Source organism: Solanum verrucosum, unplaced genomic scaffold, assembly GCF_900185275.1.
Source record: "Solanum verrucosum unplaced genomic scaffold, falcon-dt-bn FXZP01000262.1, whole genome shotgun sequence".
Lineage (NCBI taxonomy): Eukaryota > Viridiplantae > Streptophyta > Magnoliopsida > Solanales > Solanaceae > Solanum > Solanum verrucosum.
Window position 1 is genome coordinate 1,984,720 of NW_026020366.1, and position 11,392 is coordinate 1,996,111.

The 11,392-nt window shown below is 34.5% G+C and overlaps 1 protein-coding gene across 1 annotated transcript; it reads left to right on the forward strand.

The window, feature by feature from the left end:
• The first annotated feature begins 892 nt into the window (after positions 1-892).
• On the forward strand, positions 893-1,573 carry LOC125837861 (uncharacterized). Its single transcript, XM_049516928.1, has 2 exons — positions 893-1,137; positions 1,246-1,573. The coding sequence occupies exons 1-2, from the start codon at positions 893-895 to the stop codon at positions 1,571-1,573; spliced, it is 573 nt and encodes a 190-aa protein (XP_049372885.1).
• The last annotated feature ends 9,819 nt before the right edge of the window (positions 1,574-11,392 follow it).

Here is an 11,392-nt window from a genome sequence, read left to right on the forward strand (position 1 = left end):
GAGTCTTTTCATTTTCAGATGTTAATGTTCTAGACTTGAGTTGCCACTTTGGCTAGTGAATGTTTTATTTCTACAATATTCTGAGGTTACCTTTTGAGACAGTTGAGTTAAGTTTACTTTTAAAGTTCTTTTATTGTTGAGTAAGTCTTCCGCTGAGTGTTGAGCCAGGCCAAGAGTTTGCTTGGAGCCAGCAATGGTTCTTGAGTGCCCGGTCACGTCCAGGGTATTGGCTTGAGGCGTGACAAACTTGGTATCAGAGCACAAAGTTCAAGAGTCCTAGGGTGTCTATGAAGCCGTGTCTATAGTGCTCTAGTTATCAGTGTGAATCGCGTCACATCTATAATTAGGAGGCTGCGACATTTATGAACTATCTCACTTCTTTCATACTCTTTTCATGTGATAGACCTCATCTCTATAAAGTTTCTTTCTAATTCGTACTTGGGCGTATCTTTCAGATCATGCCTCTACGAAGAGCTGTTCGAGGTCGTCTTTCTAGAAGGAATGTTGATCCTCAGGATCAAGGGGTTCCTAATGCACCAGAAGTGCAACCCTAATGAGAGGTTACTAATGCTGAGTTACGAGAGTCTATTCGGATGTTGAGTTAAGTGGTGGCCAACCAAGCTGGTCAGCAGAGAGAGAATCAACAGGATGTGGCCGATACATCCAGAATCCATGAGTTCTTAAGGTTGAATCCTCCAGACTTCACCGATTCAAGTATCATTGAGGATCTGGAAAACTTTGTGGAAGAGTTGCAAAAGAGTTTGAGGTGATGCATGTTGTTGATGTTGAGCGAGTGGAACTAGCCACATACCAACTGAAGGACGTTGCTAGAGTATAGTACGATCAATGGAAGAAGAGTCGAGTTGAAGGTGCACCAATTGTGAGGTAGGCTATGTTTGAAGATGCCTTCATGGGGCATTTATTTCCTCGTGAACTAAGAGTGGCAAAGGTAAGGGAATTCCTCACTCTTAACCAGGAATCCATGAGTGTGCATGAGTACAACCTCAAATTCGCCCAACTTTCTCGTTACGCTCCGATGATGGTTGTTGATATGAGGAGTAAGATGAGTCTGTTTGTGTCTGGGTTGTCTCGCATGTCAATCAAAGAAGGTAAGGTTGCGATGTTGATAGGGGACATGTACATAACAAGGCTGCTGATCCATATGCAACATGTTGAGGAAGATAAGTTGAGAGATAGAGAAGAGTTCCGGAACAAGAATGCTAAGACAATATGAAATGAGTCTAGACAACAGAAGAGTAATCCAAGCCAGCCATCTTTTCAGCAAAAGCCAAATAGACCAACTTCATCGTATGTTAGTGCACCTGCACCAAGGAACAAAAGTGAGTTCAAGGATCAAAATTCTCAAAACTTCAGAGATAGATCTGCACAGTCTCAACGTAGTGTGGCACAAAGAGGTAATGGGACTCCTGCGTGTGCTAAGTGTGGTAGGAACCACCCAGGAGCGTGTCGTGATGGTTCAACTGGTTGTTTCAAGTGTGGTCAGAATAGTCACTTCATGAGAGAGTGCCCAAAGAATAGGCATGGAGGTGGTAATGGAGGCAATAGAGCCTAATCTTCTTCAACGGATCCGCCAGACAGAGCTGCACCTAAATGAGTTACTTCAGGAATAGGCAGATGAGCAAACTATCTGTATGTTATCACGAGTCGTCAAGACCAAGAGAATTCACCGGATGTTGTCACTGGTATGATCAAAGTCTTTACTTTCGATGTTTATGCTTTACTTGATCCTGGTGCGAGCCTATCTTTTGTGACTCCATATGTTGCTATGAGGTTCGATATTATTCCCGAACAACTTCTTGAGCCCTTCAGTGTTTCCACACATATTGGTGAGTCTATTTTAGCTAAGCGAGTTTATCGTGATTGTATCATTTTTGTCAATCACAAGGACATCATGGCTGACTTAGTCGAATAAGACATGGTAGATTTTGATATTATTGTAGGTATGGATTGGCTTCATGTTTGTTATGCCTTAGTTGATTGTAAAACTAGAGTAGTTAAGTTCCAGTTTCCTAATGAGCCAGTTATTGAATGGAGGAGTAGTTCAGCAGTGTCTAAGGGTGGTTTTATTTCGTACCTTAAGGCGATAAAGTTAGTTTCCAAGGGGTGCATCTATCACTTAGTCCAAGTTAATGACTCTAGTATTGAGACACCACATATTCAGTCAGTTCCAGTAGTGAGTGAGTTTCCAGAGGTCTTTCCATATGATCTTCCTGGAGTCCTTCCTGAGAGAGAAATAGACTTCCGTATAGATATTCTTCCTGATACTTGTCCTATTTCTATTCCGCCATATAGAATGGCTCCAACTGAGTTGAAAGAGTTAAAAGAGCAATTGAAAGATCTTTTTGAGAAAGGTTTCATTCGACCAAGTGGCTCGCTCACCTTAGGGCGCTCCAGTCTTATTTGTGAGAAAGAGAAATGGTTCTCATAGAATGTGTATAGATTACCGTCAATTGAATAAGGTTACTATCAAGAATAAGTATCCACTTCCGAGGATTGATGAACTTTTCGATCAACTTCAGGGTGCCAGTTGTTTTTCTAAGATAGACCTCAGATATGGTTATCATCAGTTGAGAGTAAGAGAAAATGACTTCCTTAGACAAAATTCAGGATCCACTATGGTCATTATGAGTTTCTAGTCATGTCTTTTAGTTTGACTAATGCTCCTGCAATGTTCATGGATCTTATGAGCAGGGTGTTTAAACTGTATCTTGATATGTTTATTTGTATTCATTGATGACATTCTGAAGTATTTGAGGAATGAGGAAGATCATGCTAGTCATCTCAGAGTAGTTCTACAAACTCTCAAGGATAGATAGTTGTATGCTAAATTCTCTAAGTGTGAATTTTGGCTGGAGTCTGTGGCATTCTTAGGCCATATTATTTCTGGTGATGGGATTCGAGTTGACACTCAGAAGATTGAAGCAGTGCAGAACTGGCCTAGACCCATATCTCCAACTAATATTAGGAGTTTCTTGGGATTGGTTGACTATTATATGAGGTTTGTTGAGGGGTTCTCATCTATTTCATCCCCTTTGACCAAGTTGACTCATAAAACAATTAAGTTCAATGGTCTGAAGCTTGTAAGAAAAACATTCAGGAATTGAAAAAGCGGTTGACTATTGCCCTGGTGTTGACCTTACCGGAGGGTACACAAGGCTTTATTGTGTATTGTAATGCGTCCAGAGTTGGACTGGGTTGTGTATTGATGCAGAATGACAAAGTTATAGCTTATGCCTCCAGACAACTTAAGATTCACGAAAGGAATTACCCAACCCATGATTTAGAGTTAGTTGTTGTAGTGTTTGCTTTGAAAATATGGTGTCACTATGTTTATGGTGTGCATGTAGATGTGTTCACTGATCACAAGAGTCTTCAGTATGTATTCAGTCAGAAAGAGCTTAATCTCAGACAGAGAAGGTGGTTGGAGTTACTCAAGGATTATGACATGAGTATTCTCTATCACCCTGGTAAGGCATGTTGTTGTTGATGCTTTGAGTAGATTGTCTATGAGTAGTACTTCCCATGTTGAGAAAAACAAGAAAGAGTTAGCAAAATATGTGCATAGACTTGCACGATTGAGAGTCCGGTTAATGGATTCCAATGGAGGTGGAGTATTGGTGATGAATAAGGATGAATTATCACTAGTGTCCAAAGTGAAAGAGAAACAAGACTAACACCCTGTTTTTCTTGAATTGAAGGTGAATGTTCATAAATAAAAAAGTGATGGATTTTGAACAAGGGGAAGATGGTGTGTTGAGGTATCAAGGTAGATTATGTGTACCCAAGATGGATAAACTTCAAGAGAGGATCATGGAGGAAGCTCATAGCTCCAGATACTTTATTCATCTAGGTTCCACAAAGATGTATCGTGACTTGAGAGAAGTCTATTGATAGAGTAGTATGAAGAGGTGTATTGCAGAGTCCGCTGCTAAGTGCCCGAATTTCCAACAAGTCAAGGTAGAGTACTAGAGGTCCGGTGGTATGGCTCGGAACATAGATCTTCTGTAATGGAAGTGGAAGATGATCAATATGGATTTCATTACTGGTTTACCACGGTCTCGCAGGCAACATGATTCGATTTAGGTGATTGTCGATCGGATGACTAAATCAACCCATTTCTTATCGGTAAAGACTCATTTTTCAGTAGAGGATTGTACCAGATTATATATTCAAGAGGTAGTAAGACTTCATGGAGTTTCGGTGTCCATCATTTCAAATAGAGGTGCTCAATTCACCGCATTATTCTGGAAGTCTTTCCAAAGAGGTTTGGGTTCGAAGATAAATTTGAGTATTGATTTCCATTCTTACACTAATGGTCAAACAGAGCGAACAATTCATACTTTAGAGGATATGTTAAGGACGTGTATGATCGATTTCAAGGGTAATTAGGATGATTACTTACCTCTCATTGAATTTGCTTACAACAATAATTATCACTCTAGCATCCAGATGGCTCCTTATGAGGCTCTATGGGAGAAGATGTAGATCTCATATTGGATGGTTTGAGGTTGTTGAAGTTGGATTGATAGGACCAGACTTGGTTCATCAAGCTATAGAGAAAGTGAAGATCATTCAAAAAAGGTTGAAAACAACGCAAAGTCGTCAGAAATCCTATACTGATGTTAGGAGAAGAGACTTGGAGTTTAAGGTGGATGATTGGGTTTATTTGAAGGTTTCACCCATGAAGGGTGTTATGAGGTTTGGCAAGAAGGGGAAGCTTAGTCCCCAGTATATTAGTCCTTACATGATATCCAAGAGGATTGACAATATAGCCTATGAGCTGGAGCAACCGTCAGAGTTAGCAACTGTCTATCTGGTATTCCACATTTCAATATTGAAAAAATGTATGGGCGATCCTTCACTTATTAGATCGAGTGAAGATATTGGTATTAAGGACAACCTATCTTACGAGGAGGTGCCCATTCAGATTCTAGATTGTCAGGTTTTCAAGTTGAGGACCAAGGAGGTAGCGTCAGTCAAGGTCTTATGGAGGAATCAGTTTATTGAGGAAGCTACTTAAGAGGCTGAGGAGAAGATGAAGAATAGATACCCACATCTCTTGGAGTCCGGATAAATTCCCAATCAAGGTACTAATTCTTTTCTTGGTACTTTTAAGTTGAAATGTTGTGTTAAATTGCATATTGGGTGTTTGAGCTGGGTGTTAGATGTTACCACCCTTAGTCTATGTACAGTAATCTCATTCAAGGACGAATATTCCCAAGGGGGAGATATTATAACACCTCGGTATTTGAAAGAGTTAATTTAGAAAGAACTAATTTGGAAAGAGCAAAAATTGAAATTTTGCAAGTTATGCTTGAGTTGTGAATTTTGGGTCAACTTTAAACAACTATAACTTTCAGTACATGATTATTTAGGTATCCTATAAGATATATAATGAAAGGTCTTTGAATCCTCTTTCTAACGCCACCGAGTTTGCTAAATTTTGAGTTCGGATATGGGAGATATGCCCGTTTGACGTTAGTTTGACCAGTTAAGAAAAGTTACCCGAATTAGTGAGGGGTATTTTAGTCTTTTCCTTACCCATCATATTAAAATGATTTTTAGTAATATTTTGGGGTCAAATCTGATTTGGGTCAGTTTTACAATCCTAATTTACACTTAGGATTTTGAGAGGAGTTCAAGAAGAGGAAAATAGGAGAAAAGGAAGACGAACAAGATCTCTTGCGAATCGAGAATTTTGCTTCGCCAAATCAAGGTATGTAAGCTTTCATAGTGTTGGATTCATTCACCCACACTCCAATCATGATTTAAATATTCGAATTCGTCCATAAAGATTGATGAATTTAAGTTCTTGATGAATGTTCTTGAAGCGTTGTTCTACGTTCTTGAGTTTTAAGCTTTCGTTGAGTTCATGCGATGAGGATCTTGTGTTTGAGTATTGTTCTTGAGTAATTTAGAGTGGATTTCATTGTAATTATGTTGGGTCTAAGAATCCATAAGAGTTTGAGGGAAATTGTTCGACTTTAGGAGGGTTAAACATGAATTTGAAGCAAGAACAATCACCAAAGATCTAGGTACAGGGTGGGGCTCCGCACCACTCGGTGCGCCCCAACTCATTTTCTGTAGGATGGGACCTGGCGCACTACGCCACTTAGTGTGCTCCAACCCAGAGTTAATAGTTTAGGGGCTGGCGCACCACGGCACTCAGTGCACCAGGGTTGTCAGGTCTCTTACCCTTCTGACCTTGTCGTGTGAGTTCCCTTGAATCGTACCTATGTTTTCTACTTTATATCCACACTCTAAACTACATCTAAATATAGAGAGATCATCATTCATAACATGAATCATAATCCTTGAATTCATAATTCAAATTCAAAGAAAGAGTTAAGAGTAAAGTCTTTCGAGTCATTTTAAGAAGTCTTTTACAATCTTTTAAAACTTGTTTTAAGACTTGAGTACTTGAGTTTGAGGATGAGGAGAGTTGAGTTCATTTTTCAAAATGAATATATGGGAACTAAGTATTCCCAAGAGTAAATGTTTTTACATTTAAAATGAGGGGAAACATCGATTACCAAAGGAGTTCATGAGGAGTTTTGAGTACTATCTCTTTTAACAAAAACCTTTTTGAGTAATAATCTCAAAGTTGTGGATGAGGAAGTGTTTTTAAACATATGAGCTAAGTTATATTTTGGGAGTAGTATTGAGAGCCGATATGGTGACGAGTTCAGATAATTCAAAGTCCTCATAAACCATGTAGCTAACGTGGGTAGAAAGGGTCATACTTTTTAGATGATTTCTTATTGCTTTTTAAGCATAGCTTAGTGGACCACTTAGTTGAAGAGTTCTATACCTCGAAAAGGTATAGGACAGTTCTGGCAGCGTGGGTGAGACGTTGTATCATCACATAGCTCATAGTGATAATTGTCGGTTAGAGAATCTCCCTAACAGAGTTATTTTATATTTTTACATACAAACCGAATTATTATTGTGTTTTTTAATACATTGAGTTGTTATCTACTGTTTTAAATGCTTTATATAAACTGCATCTTTATTATTATTTTTATACTGCGTTGAGTTGAGTAGAGTCGAGGTGAGTATGCTTCCTTCTTTCCAAGTTCAAGCTGTTATGTTTTGTTCAGTATTCTCCTTACATGCTCGTACATTTAATGTACTGATGCCATTTGTTCTGCATCGTTTCATGATGCAGATATAGGAGATCAGGGTCTTCAATAGGCATTTCGTTGATACTAGTTGCAGTTCCAGAGTTGTTTGGTAAGCCTCATCGCTTTCGGAGGATCCCTTATTTGTTTTTCATTTATTTCAGTTTTGTTAAGATGATCGGGGGTCTTCTACCGACATCCCTCATAGTATTAGAGGCTTCGTAGATAGATAGACATGTAGTTCATGAGTCTTTTCATTTTCAGATGTTAATGTTCTAGACTTGAGTTACCTTTTTGGCTAATGAATGTTTTATTTCTACAATATTCTAAGGTTACCTTTTTAGACAGCTGAGTAAAGTTTACTTTTAAAGTTCTTTTATTGTTGAGTAAGTCTTCTGCTGAGTATTGAGCTAGGCTAAGGGTTCGCTTGGGGCCAACAATGGTTCTCGAGTGCCCGACCAAGTCCAGGGTGTAGGCTCGGGGGCGTGACAAAAATGTTGCATTAAAGTGTGTATGTTATGTGAGATATATGATTACATGTTTGTACCTAATAAAATTAAATCAAGAAAAAAAAGGAAAAATCAAGCGAAATGGCAAATATGTAGAGTATATTGTGTAATTTAGCTATAATTTTAATTATTTTTAATTTGTAGATACAGTTTCGCGAAATTTTGCTATTCGGTTTCCTAATTTTATAAATCAAGAATTTTTATAATTTGGTCTCTAATTATATATATCCAGAATTTGTATATGCTTACTCTACTTATTTGTATACGGTTTATGAAAAATTTATAATAAATTACCTTGTTTGTATATTGGCAAGTGAAATATACAAATGAAGTTCTGAAAAATTCTTAAATGTATAAATACAAAATTTGTATATACTTACTTTGTTTGTATATTTACAATTGAAATATACAAACGGGCAAGCAAAATAAACAAACCACAACCTCCATTTGTATATACTTACCCTGTTTGTTTATTTGCAAGCAAAACATACAAACAGGCAAGCGAAATATACAAACCGCAACCTCTATAGCAAAATGAATTATAGGTATGAAACACAATTACCGAAACTATATAGCTATAGAGCCTTATTATGTCTATTATCTTTGTTATTTCTAAAACATTCTAAGAGAAAAATCAAATGTATGCAATTAAATTTTGATTATTCATCTTAGAAGGTACAAATAGTATTCAATAAAATAAATAAATTGCGCTACACCACTCGATATTCACATAACACATCTGTCATAAAACTAATATATATGTTCAGTGTGCTATATGTACTTGAAAACAATGTAAAACATATAATATATAGTCATGCATAAGTGATTTCAAATTTCATTATCTTCATTTATTTTTTCTTTATGCATCAAGTATTCTAAAGTCATTGGCCTTTGCTGATTCGGATTCCTGCCGTATATAGGAATCACTAAATTGAGAATTTAACACACCTTAGCTTTCAAGAGTTTTTCCATTCTTAATGTTTGAACTCAAAATATTTAATTAAAGGTACAAATATATCATTCATTCTATCACACTCCTCAATGATAAATTGACATATTATATCATAAGAAGTCTCCAAACAACAGAGGATAATGGAAAATTTTCAAAATGTCAATATTTTAGTATTTAATGGGACCTCTTATCAACATTTATTAAAAATGTCAATATTTTAATTTGCTATTCTTCTAATTTATGTATTTTTTTTATTTGTTTGATTTGAAAGAATACATTTATTTAATAACAAAAGGAGAAAATCATGGAATAAAATATTTTTTAAAAAGGAAAATATCACTTAAAATTCTCATAAAGTAATTGATTGTATTCATTCCAATATGTATGATATGTGAATTTGTATTCATTATGGTTTTCATGTTTGAGTTTGTATAATGGCATTTGCATTTCTTTATTAGTTTGTATTCATTCTAATAGGTATACCAAATGGATTTGTAGTTATTTAAGAAGCATATTTGTATCCATATACTTATATGTAAACTCATGTTCATTTAGAAAGGATACAACATTGATTTGTATATTTTTCAAAAACATATATTTTTTCTTAAAATTCCAACAATATTTGTATTCCAGTCATCAAACGTACAAATTTACAATCATAGTAACAATCAAAATTTGTAATTAAGAAAAAATTGTATTTCATGACAAAAATGTATTTCTTATTTGTTATTTATTCCACAAATATATTATATTCAATGTCTAATTTATAGAACATCTACCAAATAGGATTCCAAATTATTTTGTATTCCAAGCATCCAACATACAACAAAATCAAAACAATTCAATCATTCACTGTTTGTATCCCAAACATATTATTTTGCCTTTCATCTCCTTTTGGTTCTTTTGCATGTGAGAAAGATGCAAAAATAATTTAATTCATTGAAGAGATAACTAGAATTGTTGATGCTGTCCAACAAAGTGTCTTGGATAAGATATTGCCCGAAACTCCCAAATTGAATACCTCAGTGACCGTCTAACCTTTAAATCCATTATTCGGATAGTAACTTATGAAGATATTCAGGTGAAGATCCAACATACAAAATACGATCCAGATCCATTTTTGAATAATTTTTTCAATAGCCTTTTTCAAATCACTTCCAAACAAATTAAAGAGTCGGCAGTTAATGAATACCTGATCATTTTTATATTTCACCGACAATCTCGAAGTTCAACAAAATTAATCAAATTAACTTCAAAATTCCAATTGATTATTTCAAAATTTCTTAATGAAAACAATCGCAAATCAGTCAAATTCGCTTCAACAAAGGTTGAATTTCTTTTGAATAATTTATGAGATTTCTTAGAAAAATGGAGAAATTTGATTTTTAATAAAACAAGATTTAAGTTGCTTGAGGATATGGAATAATGAAAGAAATCATGAGAGAGAGACAGAGAAAGGATAGAGTTTGGGTAAAAAATGTAGAGAGAGAAAAGTGGGTAATGGGGTCTTTTATTTTTTTTCTTTCACCCATATTTGAGTAAAAAAGTGGGGCCAGTTTGAGAAATAAAAAGGAAGGTAGATGAGTTATATTAGGATTAAGGGTGTGCACTATTCGGATTAAACCGAATAACCAAACCAAATCAAACCAAAATTTTATTTTGATTGGTTTTTTGGTTTTTCGGATTGGTTTTGGATTAGTAAATTACTTTGTTTGGTTTTTTGGTTTGGTTTCGGATTTTAAAAAATAAAAACTGAAAAACCAAAAAAAAACCGAATTATATATATATATAATGTTTAGGTTTAGAATTAAGTTGGAGTTAACAACTTTTGTCCCTTTTTGGTTATTGCCTTTCATGATGATTACATTTATATTTTATGTTTGAATTACATCTATAATAGGTATACTTATAAGTATTGTGTTTTAAGTTTTACTTATGATTTATATTAGAAAGAATGTTTAAGGGATTAAATATTATTACTTTGGTTATATATGTTATTAATTATTGACATAACCGAATAACCAAACCGAAAAAAGCCGAACCGAATAGAGGAAAACCAAACCAAACCAAATTTATTTTGGATCGGATTGGATTACACTTTTACAGAACCAAAAATCGAAAATCCAAACCGAATAGTGTAAAACCAAACCGAAAAACTGAATGCACACCCCTAATTAGGATACACTCTATTTATTAAAATATTGACATTTTGACATTTTTGATAATTATTTTAAAGTGTAGATGTTTTTAATAATTACTAGCATACGTACCCACGCGTTGCGTGGATATTTTAAAATATAATAATTTTTCAATTTAAAAATTACTATGAATAATATGAATTATTATTAACATAAGTGCATGTGTAATCATATACTATGTTTTGATTTCAAATAATGAACACTTGATACTTACAAAATTTTATCCTAATAAAGTAAAGATGTGTTTCTCAAAGACACCAAATATTATTCTAACATTCTAACTTCTTAAATATAATTTTATAAATTTTTTTAAAAAAAACAAGTTATTTTCTATTCCTTTGATTTATTATAAGCCTATTTTTTTTTATTTTATGGATTTTTATTTTGTTTTGTTTAACCTTTTTATAAATATCATGTAAATTTTATTCTTTAGTAATACATATAACTTAACAATGACAGATAATATTAGGATTTAAAATTTTTTAAACTAATTCTATAAAAATAATCAATATATTATTTTTAAATTAATAGGATAAAGAAGTGTTATATATATAATACTCCGTCATCTATTTGTTTTAAATCAAAGAAAAA